General features: G+C 37.8%; 1 protein-coding gene across 1 annotated transcript in view; it reads left to right on the top strand.

Annotated features, from left to right (window-relative positions):
• Positions 1–24458, top strand: part of LOC135089043 (serine/threonine-protein kinase 10-like) — a 146891-nt gene that overhangs the window by 29839 nt on the left and 92594 nt on the right. The window contains 4 exon segments of the mRNA XM_063984234.1: positions 9914–9939; positions 9941–10045; positions 11871–12004; positions 21597–21681. Of these exon segments, the coding sequence (XP_063840304.1) occupies positions 9914–9939; positions 9941–10045; positions 11871–12004; positions 21597–21681 (350 nt within the window).

Consider the following 24458-nt stretch of genomic DNA (forward strand, 5'->3'; position numbering starts at 1 on the left):
GCACATAAAAGGGTTGTGCAACAGAATGAATTATATTTCCATTATGAACAATAGCAATAATAACGAGGAATGATATTGAAGTTCATGTAGTACTGGTAAAAAAAAAAAAAAAGGAAGAAAACATATGTTAAGGTTCATTTTATTTGTTTCCCATCTGTGTACCATCCCATGACTACAAAGTTCATTAAGTAATGCATATGAAGGCAATGCATAACATTTATATATACTTAGGTATATAGACTTCCTACACAATTACTCTTCACCTATCTATTGGCACTGTACCTTCACCATTGAAGTACTCCATATAATATTCACGGATATTCATAGCATTGGTCATGTTATTCTGGCTTACCCTCTGTAGTCCTGGTAACTCAGGAGTTTGTTGCCAGTTTCCAGGAATAATGTGTCCTATTGACACATCTAAACATCCTTCAGCCATGCAATGGCACACATGGTCTCTCCGCAGGAAGTTATGCAAACTGGTACATGCTAAAACAATAGTGTCAATCTTTGGTGGAGATAGATCATTAGGCGACAGAAACATGCGAAATCTGTTGGCCAAAATGCCATATGCATTTTCCACTGTATGCCTTGCTCTGGAAAGACGCTATGAGAAAATGCATTCTCATCTAGACTGATTTCTATAAGGAAAGGGTTTCAAGATGTGCTGGTGCAAAGGAAATGTGTCATCTGCCACAAAAACATATGGTAATGTCATACAACTTCCTGTAATCATTTGATCCCCTGGCAGATAAGCAGTATGACTTACAATGTGGCTACTGATACTGCACTTGTCCCTCACTCCTCCATCTGATACTCTGCCATTTGTACCTATGTTGACATATATAAATTCAAAATTTGCATCACATATGGCAAGGAGTACAATGCTGTTGGTGCCTTTGTAACTCTAAAAGTATGAACCACTATAACGTGGAGGCCTCATTGACACGTTTCTTGTCAATAGTCTAAAATAGTTTGGGAAATCCCATCTTCTCAGAAAGCCATCTTCTCAGAAAGCCTAGTGCCACACACATCCACTGCTCTGGTGTTGTTGGTGTCTGTAAATGAAATGTATAAAGTTATGACAATGAAGTTTCAAATAAGGTCATGTTATTGGGCATTTTATGAAGTTTCAAATAAGGTTATGTTATTGGGCATTTTATGGATTTCACTTATTTCAGTATCTCTCTCTCTCTCTCTCTCTCTCTCTCTCTCTCTCTCTCTCTCTCTCTCTCTCTCTCTCTCTCTCTCTCTCTCTCTCTCTCTCTCTCTCTCTCTCTCTCTCTCTCTCTCTCTCTCTCTCTCTCTCTCAAATATTTGTTTATATTTTCATACATGTATTTATTATATGTGCAGTACAGTTTTCTATTCTCAACATTCTAGATTTTCAACAATCCATTACTGATGGGAGAAGATGCAACCTCTCCTGCACCAAGAGGACCAGTAATGTCTCAGTCTGCAGAGTCCACTGCATGTCCTAGGGTAGCCACAAGTTCAACCAAACATCACATTTTACCTACACTGTCTACTAGCAAGCGATCAGCCAAATTAATATGTGATGATACAGATGATGTTATTCAGGAAGCTCTCCATCAACTGAGGGATTTGTTGTCTACACAAGACACTGCTCTGGACTTCAGCACATTTGCTAACATAGTTGCAAACAATCTTTGGCAACTGACCACAGAAACAAAAATTTTTGCACAAAAACTCATGTATGATGTGATTTTCCCTGGCTAAACTTGGTCAGCTTTCATCTTCGTCAGTGTTTAAAGAGTAGCATCATTGTGTTGTATATGGCTATTCACACGCTGGATTGTTTCTATAAATTATTGCAACTTTTCTTGTGCAGTATACTGTGTACCAATCCCCCACTCCCCAAAAAATGGTGTGTATTGCAGGATGTGGTCATAGGTGTTTTTAGTAGAAGAGTGTATGTGTATTTAGGCATATATAATTGGTATAAATGACATTATTGATATTAATTTAAATACGCACACATGTGTCTCTATAATGGGTGACTGATATGATTGTGCATAGGGCTCAGTATGCAATATGTACTTTAGCTGAATAAAGTTGGTTCTCAGTTATTTGCATGATTTAAAACTAATGAGGAAAAAATAAGATTTTTTTATGTGTACAAGTGTTTTAAACAACCACTCACCTTTAAGTAATTATCTAAGAGAACTATTCATAGCTTGACATGTTTATGATATATTGAGGGACAAACACTGCTATTCTCGTAGAGTACTGCATCACTGAGTATGAACACCTAGATGCTAAGAATCTGAGTGTTGCTTCAAGACAAGCCTCCGTACATATACTCTGCCACAAGTGGGTAACCTGCTTTGTTATGTATGGTTCTACTTTTGCAAGGAGAGTATAGAAACTGTTTACATCCATTCTTGTGAACTGGATGAAATCATTTTCATTTTCATCATGAAGTTCATGTAATAAAGTCACATGACTTCCCAACTCTTCTCATCTATGGAGGCATCCTTTACATGACACTCTCTTCTGTGCTCTGATTTTTTTTTTTTTTTTTTTTTTTTTTTTTCTCCACACTAACTGCAAGAATTATCCAACACAAGGCTATTTTTTTCTTGTCTGCTGTGCTACGCATGGTGAGGCCACTCTTATACTTCCCTGTCCGATTATTGCCTACTGAATGACCTGAACTGCCCCACAGAACCACCTCTTGAGACTACAGTCAGATGTTGCCCCATGAGGGCAGAGCCTGATGGGCTCTGTCCATGAGTGAAGGGTTTGCACTAATCTGGTAGCACTTTCTGTTGCCATATCAGTGTGTGTGATTCTTACGCTTCTGATGTCACCAACTACCCATAGTGATGTGGTTATACTGTTTGCCCATTGGGCACTGCTCAATAGTATGGACACAGCTTTAGAGATGTGGACAGAGTAGGGGGTGAAAGAAAAAAGATAGTCTTGTGCAGCGAGGCTGTGGGAGGAGGGGGTCTTGCAGTCAGCAAGATCAGAAGAGCAGTTAGCATGAAAATAGCAGTAGAAGATAGCTAGAGATGCAACATTGCGACAATGAGAAAGAGGCTGAAGACAGTCAGTTAGAGGAGAGTTGATGAGATGAAAAAGCTTTAGATTCCACCCTTTCCAGAAGAGCGGTATGAGTGGAACCTTCCCAGCCATGTGAAGCATACTTCATACATGGACAGATAAGGCCCTTGTACAGAGTTAGCAGCTGGAGGGGTGAGAAAAACTGGCAGAGATGTCTCAGAATGCCTAACTTTATAGAAGGTGTTTTAGCTAGAGATGAGATACAAAGTTTCCAGTTTAGTTTATAAGTAAAGGACAGACTGAGGATGTTCAGTGTAGAAGAGGGGAAAAGTTGTGTGTCATTGGAGAAGAGGGGATAGTTGTCTGGAAAGTTGTGTTGAGTTGATAGATGGAGGAATTGAGTTTTTGAGGCATTGAACAATACCAAGTTTGCTCTGCCCCAATCAGAAATTTTAGAGAGATCGGAAGTCAGGCTTTCTGTGGCTTCCCTGCATGAACCGTTTACTTCCTGAAGGGTTTAATGTCTATGAAAAGACATGGAAAAGTGCAGGGTGGCATCATCAGCATAGGAATGGATAGGACAGGAAGTTTGGTTTAGAAGATCATTGATGAATAATAGGAAGAGAGTAGGTGACAGGACAGAACCCTGAGGAACACCACTGTTAATAGATTTAGGAGAACAGTGACTGTCTACCACAGCAACATTGTGTGTATTTACCTATTTACCTAGTTGTGCTTTATGGGAAAAGAGCTATGCTCATGCTGTCCCATCTCCATATCTTTGAATATCCAACTTAGCCTTGAATCCATGTATACTTTCTGCATTTACTGTCTCCTCATCCAGACTGTTCCATACATCAATACTTCTATATGGGAAACTATACTTTTTGACATCTCTTCTACAAGCACTCCTCTTCAGCCTCTTCCCATGTCCTCTAGTGTCCCGTGTATCCCAGACCATTAAGTCGCTCCGGTCCACCTCCTCTACTTCCTCATATGCTTTATATATCGCAATCAAGTCTCCCCTTCCTCTTCTCTTTTCCAACGTTGGTAGATGTAGCCTTTCCAGTCTCTCCTCATATGACAAGTCCCTGATACTTGGTACCATCTTCTTAGCTGCTCTCTGAACTCTCTCCAACTTCCTTATATCCTTTTTCTTGTATGGCGACCACACTACTGCTGCATATTCTAGTCTAGGTCTTATCAGCGACATGATCATCTTCCTGACCATCTCTTCATCCATATATGCAAAGGCTTGCCTTATTCTTCTCAACAAGTTATAGGTTTCTCCTGTAATTTTGCTAATGTGTCTCTCTGGGGTCAGGTTCCCAGTCACTGTAACACCGAGATCCTTTTCCTCTTCTGCTCCACCCAACCTTACACCATTCAACACATAATTTCCTTTTACTCTTCTTGTACTTTTTCCAAATTCTATTACCTTACACTTCTTTAAATAAAATTCCATTTCCCATCTATAACTCCACTCTGATATCTTGTTCAGGTCTTCTTGTAACATTCCACAGTCCTCTGCACTCTCAACTTTCTTCAGCAACTTTGCATCATCCGCAAAAAGGCTCATGTACTCGTAGCTGTTCACACTCTCCGTCATATCATTTATATAGACTGCAAACATGATTGGTGCAAGTACTGAGCCTTGGGGTACTCCACTTATGACTTTCCTCCATGATGATTTTTGATCTTTTACCACCATTCTCATTTCTCTGTCAAGAAATTTTCCATCCATCTCAGCAGGCCCCCCCCTTAGCCCACCATTATGCTTCAACTTCCACAACAATTTCCTGTGTGGCACTTCTTCAGGTCTAAATAAACACAATCAGCCCATCCATCTCTTTCTTGCCTTTTATTCACCACTCTAGAATAAAAACTCAGTAAGTTTGTAACACATAATCTCCCTCTCCTAAATCCAAATTGTTGCTTTATTATCACTTAATTTCCTTCTAGGTACTGTATCCATTTATCCTTCACCAATCTTTCATACATTTTGCACACCACACTTGTTAGAGACACAGGTCTATAGTTTAAGGGCTCCTCTTTACTACCACCTTTGTATATTGGCACTATGTTGGCTCTCTTCCATTCAATTGAGACTCTGCTTTCAATTAGGGAGCTTTCAGTAATATTATGTACTACCCATGTCAACTGCTGATTGCACTCCTTTAGTATCCATCCTGACACACCATCAGGTTCAGGGGCCTTCCTAATGTCTACTCCCTCCATCTGTTTCTGGGCATCCTCTTCAGTCACTTAGATTTCCCCCAGACCCATTTTTTCACTCATCTCACTCTGCCACACAAATGTTTTCTCTTTTGTGAATACTGATTGAAAACTGTTCATTATCTCTGCCAGTTCAGCCGGATCTTCACACATTTGACCATTCACCTTCAATCTGCTTATTCCTTCTCAATTTTTCATTTTGCTGTTCACATATCTGAAGAATAGTTTTGGTTCCTCTTTCCATTTGTCCATAACATCTTTCTCATAATTTTTCCTTTCTTCTCTAATAACCCTTACATATTAATTTTTTGTAGTTGTGTAGTTTTGCCATAGCTCCTGCGTATTTTTTCTCCACCATCTATCCCATGCCTTTTCTCTCTCCTTCCTAGCTGTTTCACATCTTCTATTATACCAGTCATTGTTATATCTTCTCTTTGTCTCTACTTTTGGTACATATCTTTTCACTCCCTCTTCATAAATATTGATGAAAGCTTCTCATTTCTTTTGCACATTACTTGCTGTGATAAGTGTACTCCAGTCCGCTTCACCAAAGTATCTCCTCATTTGTTCAAAATTTGACTTACCATAATTAAATCTTTCACTTTTATAATCTTCACATCTACTTTCCTCTCTTTTTTCTTTAATACAAAACCTTATCATGACATGGTTGCTTTTTCCTAGTAGACAACTATAGTTCATGTCTTCTATAATATCTGTTTCTTTTGATAATACCAATCAAGTCTTGTTGGCTCCTCTCCTCCTCTGTATCTAGTGTTTTCCTCAACTCACTGTGTCATAATATTGTTCATTGCCAGTTTGAGAACCTTATCTCCCCATGAGTCTTCTCCTCCTCTTGTGTTCCACTCCTCCTAATTTATCTCTTTAGAATTAAAATCTCCCATTATAACAATTTTGTTGTTTTCTTTAATTTTCTTTACAAGCCATTCTTTTGTCTCACTCAGCAACTGTTCATGCTCTTGTCTATTCCAGGTCTTTGTTATTGGTGGGACATACACCACTGTGACATATCACAATCCTCTTCTTCCATTTATTAATTGTAAGTTTAGGCCTTCCACCAAGCCTTCTGCCTTTTCCACACTCTCCACCCTGATACCCTTTTTAGCAAGCATCATCACTCCACCTTCTCCTTTCCGACATCTGTTTCTTATCCACATATTGTACTTTCCCCCTCCTAAATTTGGTGTTTCTGAATCTCTTAGTTTAGTTTCTACCATTACCATGATGTCTGGTTCATATGCTTTTATAAATTCATTCATTTCATCCATCACTGAAACTAAACCATCCACATTAGTGTATGTGTTAGTGTGTGTGTGTGTGTGTTCTTATCCAGTTGTATTTACCTAGTTGTGACATATGGGAAAGGAGCTATGCTTGTGATGTCCCATCTCTATTCCAAAATTTATCCAAATTTATCTTGAAATTATGTATCGTTGTTGCTTCAACCTTTTCTCTGTCCAATGCATTCCAAACTTCAACAGTTCTATATGGAAAACTGCTTCTTGATGTCCCTCTTGCTTATGCCCTTCTTCAGTGCTTCTCCTCTTCCTTTAGTTTTCCCAAACTTACCTTCATCTCACTGTTTACCTTTTGAACTCTATCATATTCTTCATACTTTTTCAGGTTATCATTGTCTTTGATTATCCTGCTTTTCCAAAATTCCATTAATTTATCCTGCTTTTCCAAAATTCCAGCAACCAACTCTCTCATTGTTCTTTACCCCTCAATATTAACATTCCTTCTCATATTTGATTTTTTTTAAGTCCAGAGAAATCCCTCATTCCACTTGACTTGCCAAGTTGCATTAACCCAAGAGGGGTTTCTATAGAAATACCTCTAGGTTGTGAGTTGGAGCATGAGTAGATAAGGGTTTGTTTACATTACCTTCATCCATGGTGCATTGGTTGAGATCATCCTTTTTCCACCAGAACAAATATGTTTATGGGATAATTTTGAGACAGGACACACACTAGCAGCTCCCCTTCCCTTTGTGCACATAATATTATCTAGGCATCCTTCTTTTTAAGGCAGTAGGCAACAACCAGGGTAAACAGCTGAATCTCATAGGAGCACAGTGCTCTTGTCGTGTGTGTGTGTGTGTGTGTGTGTGTGTGTGTGTGTGTGTGTGTGTGTGTGTGTGTGTGTGTGTGTCTCTCTCTCTCTCTCTCTCTCTCTCTCTCTCTCTCTCTCTCTCTCTCTCTCTCTCTCTCTCTCACTCTCTCTCTCTCTCTCTCTCTCTCTCTCTCTCTCTCTCTCTCTCTCTCTCTCTCTGTAAGAACAATCCTAAGGATTGCTAAATAGATGAGACTGATTGAGAATGAAAATGGAATTATGAATGAAAAAGAGTGATGAAGGATTAAGGATGAATGACATGGAATGAGTGCCTTGTCCCCTAACTTTGACAGGTAGGGAAAGGGGAGGTGACAGGGAAAAAGGTTTGAGACAAGACCAAAGAGGAAGGGAAAGGAAAGGAATATGGGAAGGAAAAAACATAGTTGAGTAGAGGGAGGAAGGAAGAAGAAGGTAGTTTGTAACAGGGAAGGAGAGTACATGGGGTAAAGAAATGAAGTAAAGGGTAAGGCAGAGGATGGGAGTATGGGGAAAAAGTTAAAAGAAGAATAAGCTGCAAGTAAAGAATCAAGTAAAGAATTAGAAGGAGAGAGGAAGTATTGAGGAATAAATGTTCTTTTTTCTGCCCTCTACTCCTTTCCATTCTTCCTCCATTCATTCTCTTTGCACTTCTACCCTCTCCATTTCCTTGCATCCTGTTCTTCTTGCCCCCTGTTCTTTTCCTCCTCAGCTACATCACACACACACACACACACACACACACACACACAAATAGGTATATCATGATGTATTGTATCCAAGATATAAATAATTACATACAGCATAATTCCTTCTTTTGATTTCTTTATGTAAAGTCCATTTTTTTTATTATACTCAAGTTTGCCTTTACAACCTCCATTTTCTCTTCCACCACTATGATTATTTTATGTGGAGTGTGGGCATTCTACCCAGTGGGTTATGAGGGCTGCCAGATATCTCCAAAATCTTGCAAAAAAATTAATGTTGGCCCTTGTCATTGCCTCTATAGCTTTTGTGGTGAAAGAAAAAAATGGCCTGTGATCACTAAAACACACTTTAAAAAGGAAGTGTGCCACAAAAATTCAAAATATTTGCTGTGAAAATTCATGACTATGTAAGCATTCACATTGTTACAGGAAAAGAGAGGCTTGATTATATAAGCAATCACAGCAGTTTGAGGGTTAAAGGAAAGAAGACTGACAGTGGAGCATAGTAGAATGATGGTGTGTGACAGAAATGAATGGACAGTGGTTGTGAGTGCACGAGGAATGATGTGGCCCCATGACCTCTGAGGGAGGTGCCACACATCAGTAGCTTCATGCATGTGTTGGGCATTCAGTTGTTAGGAGAGGGTTCATGCTATAAAGGAGCCTTGTTCTGGATCAAACTTTTTAAGTTGCTCTGCTGACCCATGGAAAGTGAAGGTAGATGTGCTTTCTCCTCTTCATCATGGAATCAAGAGGCTAAGGAAGTTATATGAAAGTTATGTGCCTTGTCTTGGCTACCCCACTTTTTGTAGGGAGACAGACCAGTATGTGTGCATGTATGTATTATTATTATATCTGTTTATAGGACACCATACAGAGGAGAGGACATCTTATGTACACCTAGTCACCTGTATGATTAATATGCCAAACATTTTTACCTATAAAATTATGATCAACATGTGACTAGTTACTCATAATGTAACTCAGTTGTATGTTGACAAACAGTTGTAAAGTGTAGTTGGATATGGGAGTGATTACTGAACACTCTCTATATTTCAATTTTTTTTTCAGAAGAGTTGAAAATTATTATAAGTTGAGATTATTTGCACACATTTCTGCAGAATAAAGTTCAGTTTGACGGTGTAGGAGGTGTAAACATATCATGTAATCTTTGTAATTTAATTACAAAGAGCATTTGTATGTATTATGTTTAATGTGATATGAGAAAACAAAAAATACTGATGACTAAGAAGTTGCCAGTATTAGGCATACTTAAATGCTAGTCACAAAAATGAGAATCGAATAGAAATGTCAGAGTAATAATAAGTTAATGGCTTTGTTTTGATGTTGAAAATTATTCAATTCCTTGTTTTGGAAAACATGAAAATTTATTTCTTTTCTCTTGCAGATTAAATAGTTTTGGATAAAAAGAGTTTTGCTCAAATATGTACAGTACAAGGTTGTGTAAAGCTGTTTTATTCTTTATTCAGAAACTATAGGGTTGCAATACTGCTCAAAATAAATGTTTATCATCATTTAGTTTAATAACTTTTTCTATTTTGGAATCACAACAGTAATGAATAAATATGTAGAATATTGTAACCATAAGATAGCTATATGTTGTTGATAAATGGTCTGCTTTTCCTTAATTTTTCAATTAATTTATTTATTTTTGGTTAAAAGCTATTCTCTTTGAATAATTGTTTTATAATTGTTCAGAATTTTTGTTATTATTAGGTGGCTTATCCATGGGTACTTTAATATATGAGTGAATGTTTTACAGTTATGAGTTTGCTTCATTATATGTGATTAATTTTTTCTGTTTTCATCCACAGCTGATTTTGGAGTCTCTGCCAAAAATAAAGAACACCTATGACAAAAGAGGAACATTCATAGGAACTCCATATTGGCTAGCCCCTGAAGTCATCTTGTGTGAAACTTTCATTGATGCCAAATATGATTATAAAGTGAGTATTTTGCCTTCAACATTTTTATTTTAAGTAAGCTTCTTAGCCATCTAATCATCAGGGTCTAGTTACAGGCACAATCTTGTAGTGGCTTTTTTGCACATTAAAAGCATTTTTCTTTCTACAGCACCAACTTTTTTACTTTTGGTGTTGTAGACATTGTCATAGTTTTCTGATAATTTGAGACAGCTGACATTGTGTTGTTTTAACACCTGATACCATTTATTGCTTGCAACTGCAATTAGCAAACAAATGTATTATAGCAAATTAGATAATCATTCAGACAATCCAATGCTGAAAAAGGATGAATTTTTTTAGTCACTTTATTTCTTTATTTTGAATATTGATTAAGAATTTGAAAATGAGTAACTCTACAAAAGCTCTTAAATGCATTTGCCAATGTGCAGAAAACCAAAGTTGAAAGTGAATTTAAACAAAAGTAGGGTTATGATATGTGAGATAAAAAATGAGGAGTGAATTCTCAATGGTCATATAAAGTAAGAGTTTTCATAGAAGCTGTAGGAAGGTAGTTTGGAAATCAAAGCTTTGTGCCAGACTCTATCAAAAGCTTTTAATATGTCTAAGACAACAGCAAAAGTTTCACCAAAATCTCTAAAAGAGGATGAGCAAGAGTCAGTAAGGAAAGCCAGATCACCAGTAGAGCAGCCTTGATGGAACTGTTTACATTGAGGCTCTTCAACAGGATCACCTTTATATATTTGAAAGATTGAATTACTGTCTTATCCATTGTGTCCCTCCTCCAAAAACATAAAAATGAAGGAAATACTTATAGAAACTATAAATTAGTAATAAATGACAGCTTTTGTTTTATATTTTAGTATTTTGAAATCAAGTAACTTTGTTCGCGAACTTAATTATTGCATGGCAACTAAAGTGATTATGAGTTCAAAATTTTGCTTGAAAGCTGATTTGTTTGAAAAGGGAGATGTTCGGTAAGCAAGGTTCCACTGTATATATACTTTACTGCTTAACTTGAGATGGGTTAGGCAGGGTAGTTAAGTATGACTTGTGGGTGAGATCATGGTTGATCCTAACTTAAGGGGGTGTTTCAGCATTTCCATCCCTTTAGGTTGCACTATGGTTGATTGAAACTGAGTTACATAATAAATGGCATCAGCAGTGTTAAAGTTGGCAGTAAGACATTTTAAGATTGAAAACAAGTTGAATGCACAAAATACTTTACCAGGCTATGTTTAAAATGCAACATTGTGAAGATTGTGCATCTGTATCCTTGACTTAGTGATGTGACATGAAGGATTGGCTGTTGTACTCCTTCATACTACCAACCTATAGTTTTGATTTACTGTCCTTCTAAAGCTTTTGAGTCTATCCTCAAGAGGAAGACTAAAGCATCAGTCTATTTTCAACCTTCTTTGTGATTGTTAGTATGGTTTCAATAAAGGATGATCCTCTGGTAAAGTAATTTTCCTTACTCATTGTTGCTCATCCTTTCATGTGAAACATTTGTTGTTACCTTAGCCATCAAAAGCTTTCGATTGTGTCTGGCACAAATGGTTAACTTCTAACCTTCCCTCATATGTTTTATCCATCTCTACAGCTCTATCTTGTGTTTCCTAACAATATTATCAATTCATGTATTGTGCTGTACTTTGAAATTAAACTGTGAAATATAGGATACTACTGTATGATGCTTGGACCACAGTATTTTATAATTGGTGAAGCCTAGCATGTCAGGTTTCCCACAGATTAGTTGAAAGTTGTCTTAAAAGTACTGATTAACATCAGTGTACTGTAATACTTGTTCAAATGTCATAATACAGTTTGACTTCTTTTTTCCTTGCAGGCTGATGTGTGGTCACTGGGTATATCATTAATTGAATTTGCCCAGATGGATCCTCCAAATCACGATGTATCTCCTGTCCGTGTTATACTCAAGATTCAGAAAGCTGATCCTCCTAGACTAGACTATCCTTCCAAGTAAGCTCTTAAATATACTTCACTTTAGTCTCAAAAATCAGGATACTCAAAAAGCCATTAGTTTTTATTATAGCTTTTATGCTTTGCTATACTCAGTTCCAAATCGTGACAAATATAGGCTCCTCTCACTATCTTGCTATTTATGATCAATAGCATGCCATGATGGGATAGATTGTCATGCTAAACATTGATGTTCAGGCTAAATTCACCCTTATTAACACCATGATAGAGAAGCTAGGATATTCTATGAGGTCAATTGCATTTTCTCTCTCTCTCTCTCTCTCTCTCTCTCTCTCTCTCTCTCTCTCTCTCTCTCTCTCTCTCTCTCTCTCTCTCTCTCTCTCTCTCTCTCTCTCTCTCTCTCTCTCTCTCTCTCTCTCTCTCTCTCTCTCTCTCTCTCTCTCTCTCTCTCTCTCTCTCTCTCTCTCTCTCTCTCTCTCTCTCTCTCTCTCTCTCTCTCTCTCTCTCTCTCTCTCTCTCTCTGTGTGTGTGTGTGTGTGTGTGTGTGTGTGTGTGGACAGGGAAGTCCTGATGATACGAGCAGTTAGATTCCATTTGAATTGATGGTATTATGAATTCTTGTGTAATGAAACGCATAACTAATGTCAAAATATGGATTAAGTTTAGGTTCCATGACCCTTGTTGTCAAAGGTAAGTTTTCAAGCTAAAATGTATGATACCAAGTGCAACAAATGTAGCTATATTGTAGAAATGTTGATAAAGCAGCCTGAAAGAGAAAATGGCATACAAAGAACATGATTTCACATTGATTAAACATATAAAATGTGCATAACACTTACCAATGTATAGCTGTTACATCAAGGAGGGTAACTTGCTCATCATCAAGTTGGTTAATACCAGGTTACTACACACCTCAGATGTGATGGTCTCTCCTATTGTATATAGTTTTGATTAGGTGGAGGGGGATTAACCCATGTGGTGCCGGCCTTTTTAACCATGGATCTGCCCGTGATGCCAGCTGATTTTTTTTTTTTTTTTTTTTTTTTTTTTCTAAAAAATCCAAAATAATGTAAATATAGTGGGAAAACGTAAGAAGGGGTTTAGCAAAGTGAAAAATTTTTGAAACCCACATTATAAGTTTCCTGGTGTGGGTGTGTATGTGATGAATGGTGATGCCAGTGGTGTGCATGTTGCTAGCAATTTGTGGCTGCCACCAATATTCATGAATGATGTTCGGTAATGGTAAATCACCACAGCATCAGTGTATATATGATTGGTAGGCTACTTGTTGTATGTAATGGGGTGAGTATTGGCAGATAAAGTTGAAAGAGTTTGACTAGGCAAGGTGCAAGCACAGACACGCAGTTTCAGAGAACAATAGGAGAGACCCCATCAGGTCCATAAGCTTTCTGAGGGTTTAGGCTAGCGAGGGCATGAAAACATCATTGCAAAGAATTTCAATAGGTAGCATGAAGTAGTCAGAGGGTGGAGAAGAGGGAGGAACAAGCCCTGAATCGTCCAAGGTAGAGTTTTTAGCAAAGGTCTGAGCAAAGAGTTCAGCTTTAGAGATAGATGTGATAGCAGTAGTGCCATCTGGTTGAAATAAAGGAGGGAAAGAAGAAGAAGCAAAGTTATTGGACATGTTTTTGGCTAGATGCCAGAAGTCACGAGGGAAGTTAGATCTTGAAAGATTTTGACACTTCCTATTACTGAAGGAGTTTTGGCTGGTTGGAGAACAGACTTGGCATAGTTCCAGGCAGAAATATAAAGTGCAAGAGATTCTGGTGATAGAAGGCTCAAGTACCTTTTGTGGGCCATCTCTCTATCATGTATAGCACAAGAACAGGCTGTGTTAAACCAAGGTTTGGAAGGTTTAGGTCAAGAAAAAGAGTGAAGGATGTACACCTCCATGCCAGACACTATCACCTCTGTTATGCGCTCGGCACACAGAGACGGATCTCTGCCGTGGAAGCAGTAGTCATTCCAAGGAAAATCAGCATAATACCTCAGGTCCTCCCAACTAGCAGAGGCAAAATGCCAGAAGCACCTCTGCTTAGGGGGATCCTGAGGAAGGATTTAAGTGATAGGACAAGATGCAGATGTGAGATTGTGATCAGAGAAGCCCAATGGAGAAGAGAGGGTAACAGCATAAGCAGAAGGATTAGAGGTTAGGAATAGGTCAAGAATGTTGGGCATATCTCCAAGACAGTCAGGAATACAAGTTGGGTGTTGCACCAATTGCTCTAGGCCATGGAGGATAGCAAAGTTGAATGCTAGTTCACCAGGATGGTGGCACTTTTGTGTTGTTTGTCATAAAGATACTATTTATAAGCTGTACTGAATCACTAGAAGTAAAGAAGTGTGTGGTATTCTCTGAAGCAGCTCTCCAGGCACAACTTGCATCACACTCATTACTCTGAAATCACAAGTCATTGTGCTTCCTAGTGTTTCTTGTCATGCACATTGACAGGCTAGAGTAATGTTTGGAGTACATGCAATGTGTTTTTTGTCAAGTTCAATTAACAGATAAATAGTCTAATATTTTTTTAATTGCTGCTGTAAATTCACAGTATTGACACTGAGTGCAGGTATGCAAGACACCGTAAATTCGTGTTGTTGGCATTGGGCGGGTTAGGTTTGGTTTCCCTAGTCTGTTAGGGCTAGGACAGTGCTTCCTAATGAATTTTGGTATTTTTATCTGGGAACCATTACCAAGAGCGGATGCCCTTCCTGCCCTTGGACCATGGTCAGGATTCAAATCTGTGCCCAAGGACTCCTTGGCATGTGGTCCCACTGTATCATGGTGGCCACCCTCCCTATTGTATATGGTGTAAATGCCTTAAATACCCTCCCACCCATGCTCCAAACAATTACACAGTATACCCATTCTTTATTAGTTATCACACTCACACATTTCCCACCCAGCAATGTGAAATGTGAAATGGTGCTCTCCAAGAAGCACAATCATCTTACATCAAAAATAGAATAAATACCTGTAAAAATCAGTTACACAAATTGGAGGTGGTGAAAACTTGAAACCTGTGAGCATCATGCAAGTGACCACAATGCTGCTCCCTTATCTGAGGATGAGGGTGCTTGCTCTCCATTGTGGACTTGCAATCATGCCACAAGATTCTTATGTAAAATACAACATGAATTTGCCCCTAGAACATAATTTTCACAACCACACAGGAAAATTGTAACACTGATATTTGTAAATGAATGTATACTATTCAATAAATACAGCTAGCTATCTTGCTCAGGGCCATGGTGGCAAGGGGCTCAGTGGTTGTATGGGGACAAGTGGGGATGGCTGGGCCTGTCCTTGGTGTAGATGCTCCATCTAGTGGGGCGAGGAATGGCCCACTGAGATGGGATCAGGAAATGCCCCAACTCACTCTTCCTCCTTTGTAAAGTCAGGAGCAAGAACTATACCTCTTATACACACCAAATCTCCCAGCACCAGGGTAAACCCCCAAAGACTTTTTCTTCCACTAAAATTCCTTTCCTCACTCATTTATTCTCCCTTATCATTACTTCCCAAGCTCCCCTTTTTCTGATTTACCTTACCTATCTATTTTTAGAGGCCCCTTCATGTGAAGAGAGAGATTGCCTAGGCAGCAGTTCCCAAACTCAAGAAATGAGAAATAAGACTGGAGACATACCGTTTATTTTGTCATATAAGATGACATTTGAATCATCCAAAAAAAGGACACAAAAAGTGGGTTGCCCTATACATCAAATACAAAAATAATGACCTTAAAATTTTATACAGAATACTATTGTAAATAATCAGCAACCTTATATTATGACTTTTGGGGAAGTTAGACATGGTAAATTGGGAATCTGTTTTGAGAAAATGTGCTAAAACATATTCCCGTTGAAAAGTGTGTAAACTGAATTAGTGTAGTACAACTACAACCCTCTGCTGGCATTATATTATGAACAGACAAAGCAGGAGGCTGTGTAAATATTCCCCCCTTTTTTCCCCCAAAGCTGAAGAAGGAGCTATATAAAAGTCTTCAAGGCATGGAACCCCAAAGCTAAGCAGCAAAGGAAAGCAAAATTGGGGTGAAGATGAATCTCTTCAGCTTGCAGTGTTGTTTAGGGATGAAGTCCATATATTGAGAAAAAAATTCAAGAATGTTAATGTATCTAGTCAAAAGAAACATGATGTATAGGAGATTATGGCTGACAGCCTGACGCACACAAGCAGTGCAAGGGGTTTGTTTGTGTTTTAGGAAAATGATCATACTGCACATAATTTTACACCATCTTTGTCCATCCATCCTTTTCATGAAAATGTACAAAAACACCTGGTGGGAATTTAATTTTAAGGTTAGGTTGAAGATGGTTTACCTTATTGTACTTGTGTGTGTGTGTGTGTGTGGTGTGTGTGTGTGGTGTGTGTTTGGGTGTGTGTTTGGTAATACATTCAAGATATTTTATTCATTATTCTGGTATATCACCATCTCATTTGTCTGTTGCTCACTGATCTAAACTTCACCACAGATGGTTTGGAAATTTGGGTGTGTCATCTTATACCAAAGATATCAGCTAAAACCATTAAATTAAGACTGAAATTTTGCGGGTGGTCATCTTAATCTGAAAAGTCATCTTATCCACTGAAATATATAGTAACTTCAGAGTTTAGAATGATGGAGGGAGTTGAAAAACTAGATGGAATCTGTATTTGTGGAACAAAATAAAAATGAGGAGACATGGAAGAAAGCTGAAGAGGATCACTTGATTAAGACATTCAGAAGTACAAATCGGATGCACAGAAACCTGGGATCCTCTGAATGAAAGAAAAAGTTGGATATGAATAGATATGAGGTGGGACAATGTGAGTATACATAGCTCCTTTCCTCAGTGTTGCAACTAGATAAATACTAGAGAGAGAGAGAGAGAGAGAGAGAGAGAGAGAGAGAGAGAGAGAGAGAGAGAGAGAGAGAGAGAGAGAGAGAGAATAAACAAAATCCTATGTGGCTCTTATCACCCCCTCCTTGTCCTCTCTCTCTCTCTCTCTCTCTCTCTCTCTCTCTCTCTCTCTCTCTCTCTCTCTCTCTCTCTCTCTCTCTCTCTCTCTCTCTCTCTCTCTCTCTCTCTCTCTCTCTCTCTCTCCCCCCCCCTCCCTCTCTCCCTCTCTCCCTCCCTCCCCCTCTCTCTCTCTCTCTCTCTCTCTCTCTCTCTCTCTCTCTCTCTCTCTCTCTCTCTCTCTCTCTCTCTCTCTCTCTCTCTCTCTCTCTCTCTCTCTCCCCCCCCCCCCCCCCCCCATCCCTCCCTCCCTCTCTCTCTCTCTCCTCTCTCTCTCTCTCTCTCTCTCTCTCTCTCTCTCTCTCTCCTCTCTCTCTCTCTCTCTCTCTCTCTCTCTCTCTCTCTCTCTCTCTCTCTCTCTCTCTCTCTCTCTCTCTCTCTCTCTCCATATGTGTGTATTGCTATTTATCTAGTATTGTACAGGGTCTGAGCAAAGCTCACTATGTCCTGTCTCTATATCTATATTTATTCTGTTTCTTTTGAAAATATGTGTATAATCGTACAGTAAACTATCTTCCGGATTTTTGTTCAGTCAGTTTGACACACCTGTCAGTGATATTCAAAAAATAGTGTGGGGCCTTTGGAAATGTTGGTAGGTCTGCTAATCCAGTACCACATTGTGTGTCAAATGGTTTATATAATGAATGCATTTTTCATACAGGTATAGCATTTAATTCTTAGCTGTGGATAACTACCAAAGGGCCATTAAAGGAAAGCTACCTTCTTTATTAACACATGCATCTCTACACACAAGTACCAACCCTTCCAAGACATCCTTTATCAATACTTTTTTGCATCCATCGGTCATCAGAATAAAGATTGTTTTCTGAATGAATGTATACTGTCTGCCATAACCACATCTTATCTGTCTTTTCCATTAGGTTTATTAGTATGCACATTGTTATTATATCTCTTTCTTTCCTCTCACAGTGCTGGTAATACCATTAAATGCCACCTTTATAACTGTTAACATCTTGTTGTGTGGAACCAAACATTGCACTTTGTGCTTTTCTGGAAACAGGGTGTTTTGAGTAATCATTCCCAAGCCTCTGTGTGTGTGTGTGTGTGTGTGTGTGTGTGTGTGTGTGTGTGTGTGTGTGTTTTAAGCAACTAGAAAGTACAGTCCATGTTTCCTTGAGAAACATCTCTCTGATAGACTCTTGTCTTGACCCTAATCCAGACCTATAGGCTGAGCACATAGTAAAACTTTCATGAGACAGATTAGGCTATTACTTTTCAAACAAATTAAAAATAAATTAAAAGATATTGTTCAGAATTGTATGAAAATATCTTGAAGATACAATATATATATATATATATATATATATATATATATATATATATATATATATATATATATATATATATATATATATATATATATATATATATATATATATATATATATATATATATATATATATATATATATATATATATATATATATATATATATATATACATACATACATACATACATACATACATACATACATTACATACATACACACAGTGGAACCTTGGTTCTCAAACTTAATTTGTTACTGAATGTCATTCAAAATCCAAAATGTTCAAAAACCGAAATTATTTTCACCATTGTGTTCAATGTAAAATGGATTAATTCATTCCCAGACACCAGTCTTAGTGGCTTATGACATATGCTCCCACAACCAAGATGACTGTTTCACATCACCAGCTCACAAATTATTTATCCAGAAAGGATGTATTGAATGAACTTAGTGACACAGAACTCATCAGAAGATACTGTTTAGACCATGAAGGTGTTCTTTGTTACCAATCAAGTGAGGGAAGCCTTACAGAGTGACACACAGAGGAGCAACCCACTTACTGCCGAAATAAAGGTGATTCTTAGACATCTTGTTGCTGGGAAAAACTGCTGGAAAAATGCAGTCGTGCAGTAGTGATGGCATTGTGGGTCATTGAGAGAGCCACAGGTGGCTTGGGATTACTCCTGATTGTTGAAAACTGTTTTCAATGGGATCACATTTACCTTATTTCAAAGACTGAATTATTGTCTTACACCCTATCTCTCCTCCAAATATATAAAAACAAAGTAAATATTTATGGAAACTAAAAATTAGTAATAAATGACAGCATTTGCTGTGTCTTTTAATATCTGAAATAAAATAACTTTGTTTTAGAACCAAATTATGGTACTGCAACTGAAACAATGATGAGTTCAAAATATTGTTCAAAAACGGATTTGTTTGAAAAGGGAGGCATTCGATATATATATATATATATATATATATATATATATATATATATATATATATATATATATATATATATATATATATATATATATATATATATATATATACACACACACACACACACACACACACACACACACACACACACACACACACACACACACACACACACACAGTAGAACCTTGGTTACCAAACAACTCCCTTTTCAAACAAATTGGTTTTCGAACAAAATTCTGAAGTCATTGCTTCGGTTGTGGTACCATAATTTGGTTCTAGAACAAAGTTGTTTTCAAATATTAAGAGATAGCAAAAGTTGCCATTTATTACTAATATATAGCTTTTATAAATATTTACTTCACTTTTATATATTTAGAGGAGAGAGACAGAGTATAAGACAGTAATTTAATCTTTGAAATAAGGGAAATGTGATCCCGTTAAAAAACCTCAATGTAAACAAACAACTTTCAGCATTCAGGAGTTACCCCAAGCCACCCTGAATGCCATCACTATTGCACAAGTGTATTTTTCCTTTTAGATTTTCCCACCAGCAAGATGTCTAAGTGTTATGATCACTTTCATTTTTGCAGAAAATTTGTTGCTCCTTTCTGTGTCTTGTAAGGCTTCCCTCACTAGATCAGTGACAAAGAGAATACCTGCATAGTCTAAACAGTATCTTCTGATGAGTTCTGTGTCTCTAAATTCATTCAATACATCCTTTCTGGATAAATAATTTGTGAGCTGGAGATGATGTGAAGCAGCCATCTTAGTTGTGGGAATGTCTGTCATAAGCTGCAAAGACAGAGTAGACTGGTGTCTGGAAATGAATTAATCCATTTTACATTGATTTTTATGGGGAAAATGGTTTTGGTTTTTGGATTTTGAACGGCATTCAGGAACAAATAGTTCTAGAACCGAGGTTATATACATACATACATATATATATATATATATATATATATATATATATATATATATATATATATATATATATATATATATATATATATATATATATATATATATATAAGATACAGTTCACAGATCTGTCTCAGAATATACCAGATAATTTAGTAGTGAATAGGGGATTTAATGTGTTCCCAATTTAATGAAATTACTTTTGCATACATGTTCATATGAGGTACATTATAGTGGATGTAGACTAACTTGCTACTTGGGATGTTGGCTGGCTGTATGTACATGTGTGTGTACTGTTGCCACCTCAATCCCAGAGTGACCTGACCTGACCTGGGCCATCAGGATGCATCATGGGAGATTGCTGCAATGCATGGCCAATATGCATTGCCAAATGTATCAAAAGATATACAGCAACATTGTTCCATCATCAGGTCAAAAGTCATTAAAAAAATGAGCAGTTGTATATAACATCTTATAGTTTTGGAATAATTAAGGCAAAGGATTAAAGTATAAGCAAAAACAGGGAGATTGTCATATGACTGTCATCTGTGAAGGTGACAGCAATGCAGGACTGTCATATGCCTGTCAACTGTGAAGGTGACATCAATTCAGTAGTGGTACAGCCAACATCGTGAATATTAAAGTATGAGCAAAAACAGGGAGATTGTCATATGACTGTCATCTGTGAAGGTGACAGCAATGCAGGACTGTCATATGCCTGTCAACTGTGAAGGTGACATCAATTCAGTAGTGGTACAGCCAACATCGTGAGTACGAAGTAACATTGCCAAATAAGGCTGGGGTCACTGTATCTTTATTATGTTATAAAATTTTAAAAAATCAATCAATAAATAAATAAAATAAAATAATTAATTAATTAACTAAATAAAAACAGGATTAATGTTATTGTGACCAAGTGCCTTAGATACCACTTTAGCTTATGTATGGGAAATGAATGATTGTATGCAATTGTAGCTTAATTCTGTATCATCAGATAGGCAGTTTGTACCTCTTTGTAAGATTATTTCTTTCTGCAATAGTAAATTTACTTTAGCAATTCTATCTGTTCTGTATGTTTATTTTTTTGCTTGCTTGTGGGAACTCTGTATAGTGGAGTTACCAAAGTAAAAGAGTTTGCTTGCTTCTGTTCTTGTATTTTATTCTTTCATCCTTCAATTTTCTCAATCTCCTACTTTACTATTTTAAATATTATGTTTGTAGGTTGTGTTGTACTGCATGTATCTTGCATTTCATTTATTTTCTTTTATCCTCATTCATACTCATTACATAACTAAACCATTTGTATTGTTAATTAAAAAAATCTCTTTAAATATATTCTTTAATGTTTTTTATAACTAACTGATTGGCTAGTTAGAATTATCTTAGATATTTTGGCTAGTTAGAATCATCTTAGATATTTAAGATACCAAATATTTTTCAGATATTCAAAGGAATTTAATGACTTCATCAGCAAGTGCCTTGTGAAAGACCCATCTCTCAGGCCAACAGCTCCAGAACTCCTCAAGGTGAATATTTTACTAAATTTATGCTATAGACGATTAAATTATGAGAGACTTTTGAACCTTCACATTGTAGATCATTTACTGGACTGTTTGTAATTGTCCATCCATCTCTCTAACTATTTCTTACTTTGGGATTGTCCTCCAAAAGGGTGATAACACATGTGCATATACATTCACTGGAAATGAAGTTGGACCTTTGTCCTCTTGCCATGGAAAAAAAAATTACTCAAAGAAAATGAAAAAAAAAAACATGATGCACACTTCATACTTTTATTTAATATTTGCTCATGTCTCCCGTAGCCTTGATGATTGCTGAAATCCTTCATGGTACGTTTTCAGCCAGTCCAAGGAAGTATTGTAGATCTGTCTGATTGTACCATATGTTTCCATTGATCTGCTGCAGGTGTGGAAGGGACGTCCATGGATTTTCAATAGAGTTAATCTCAGGACAATTACCAGACCATTCCAACACATTTATATTTTCTTTCTGATGAGTGTTTTCATTGTTTTAGAAGTGTGGCTTGGGACTGAATCATGCATGAATGTGGTGGTTCATAAATAACAGTTGTCCAGCAGATTATTACATAACACTTCCTTGTATCTTTTGGGATTTATTGTTACATCCTTTGGCAAGAAATATAGGCCACTTTGACCCATCTTTCCACTAAAGCAGCCCCACACCATGACAAAAGAAGGGCTATGGTTGACTGTTGGTACTGTAAATTGCTGGTCATAGCAGCTACAATTAGATGGGTGGTAAATCAACATAATGAGAGGAAAATACCTGGAAAGTACTTACTTCCATCCACTAGTCTACAGTCCAGTCCTTATGGTGAATTTCAGTCTCTTTCTTCATCTTGTCCATGAGAAGGGGTTTGAGTGCAGCAGTGCATAGCTGGGACTCTTGAGGTCCAATAGCAGACTATGTTATACTGTCTTAGACTATGTTGCACTGTCCTCTCTGAGACATTCTTGAGCTCCTCATGGTACATTTATTTCTGTTGCCTGGCTGTCAGATGTGGGATGTCTGTGCTCTTTGAAATCTTTATCTTGTTTCCAAGGTGTGATCTACTTGCTTGAACTTCATTTGGCAGGTGTTGTGCAGCAGAAAGGAGCCTTTATACAGTAGTCTCACCATGTCAAATCACATACATATTTCATTCATGGAGACTTTTCTTCCTTTATGGCTTGATTATGACCCTTTTCCACATCTGTGAGTGGCTTGGTACTCATGCTGGATATATTGATACAGTTTTGCAACCTTGCAACAATTAGGTATAGGTAAAAAGGCAAAGTGCAGAACAGTAACTCTTATATGGATCCTCTCACCTCCACTACCTGAGGAGCACTGAAGTTGTCTGCAGAGTTGTCAGGTCGTAGACTCTGTTCCTGTGGAATCCCGTCCCAAAACCAGCCCAAAAACGGCATCCTCAATCTCAAAAAAGAGCAGAAAAACACCCCAAAACTTGAACCAACACAAGTGTGTATGTTTGATACAGAGGTATAACATAAAGGGAAAAACACATTTTTCATGTAATGTACCTTTTTTAACCTACTACATGATACATAATTCATACTTACAGGTTACATTCAACACTTTTTTTTTTCTTCAGTATATTACTAGGCTAGATCCGATCATGTATTACTTGATATGTGCCATATGCAATGCAAATACCTACCTACTGTAAATTCTCTCTCTCTCTCTCTCTCTCTCTCTCTCTCTCTCTCTCTCTCTCTCTCTCTCTCTCTCTCTCTCTCTCTCTCTCTCTCTCTCTCTCTCTCTCTCTCTCTCTCTCTCTCTCTCCCCCTAATAAAGTGCTGCGGTTTGCCTTTCTCCTCATTCCACTGGAAACAGAATAGAAGGAAAGTATTGAGATAATCAAGACAGGAGGAGGAGGAGCAGCAGCAGCAGCAGCAGCAGCAGCAGTAGTAGGAGGAGGAGGAAGAGCAGCAGAAGGAGGATGAGGAGTAGGAGCAGGAGGAGGAGGAGCAGCAGAGAGAGAGAGAGAGTTTACAGGAACAAAAAAGGGTATCACGACCCCATATCACCCAATAGACACCAGGGCATCATTATGCCTATAGTCCTATAGTCAGCATCTTTTAGTGTAAAGATCGTCATCGCTCCACCTCACAAAACTTCCACCATCTCCTCAACGCCACATCTTACCATCATCTCCTTTTAATTTTTCTCTTTATTAGTTTCTTCTCTCATTCTTTTCATATCATGAAGTCCCAGGTGACAATGTCCTCTCCACCCAAGGAACGAACCACACCTACAGACATCCTTGCCCTTTCTCATGCTTCTCTCTCTCTCTCTCTCTCTCTCTCTCTCTCTCTCTCTCTCTCTCTCTCTCTCTCTCTCTCTCTCTCTCTCTCTCTCTCTCTCTCTCTCTCTCTCTCTCTCTCTCTCTCTCTCCCCACCCACACACTCGAAGAAAATTAGAGAGTAACTTGTAAATACGTATCAGTAGTTCTAGTGACTTATATGAATTTTGACAGGCTTACCTCAAAATGAAGTTTCAGCTCATCATACTGATGCAGGATCCTTGTTAGACATGGTGCAATAGCCAGCCATCATGTCTCTGACAACTTCAGCAGCTTGAGTGGTTGTTCTCCCATGTTGATGGTCGAGTAGAGTTCTGCATATTTTTGTTGACGACGCATGCTGTGCAAAAAATATTTGTATGTCTCTGACACAGTGAATTCAAGGTGGGAAGGCAACTTTTGCATAGCACATGATGTACATAACTACAATGAGTGGCAGATGCACTTGATGTGTG

Source organism: Scylla paramamosain, chromosome 3 (genome assembly GCF_035594125.1).
Source record: "Scylla paramamosain isolate STU-SP2022 chromosome 3, ASM3559412v1, whole genome shotgun sequence".
NCBI classification, from domain to species: Eukaryota; Metazoa; Arthropoda; class Malacostraca; order Decapoda; family Portunidae; genus Scylla; species Scylla paramamosain.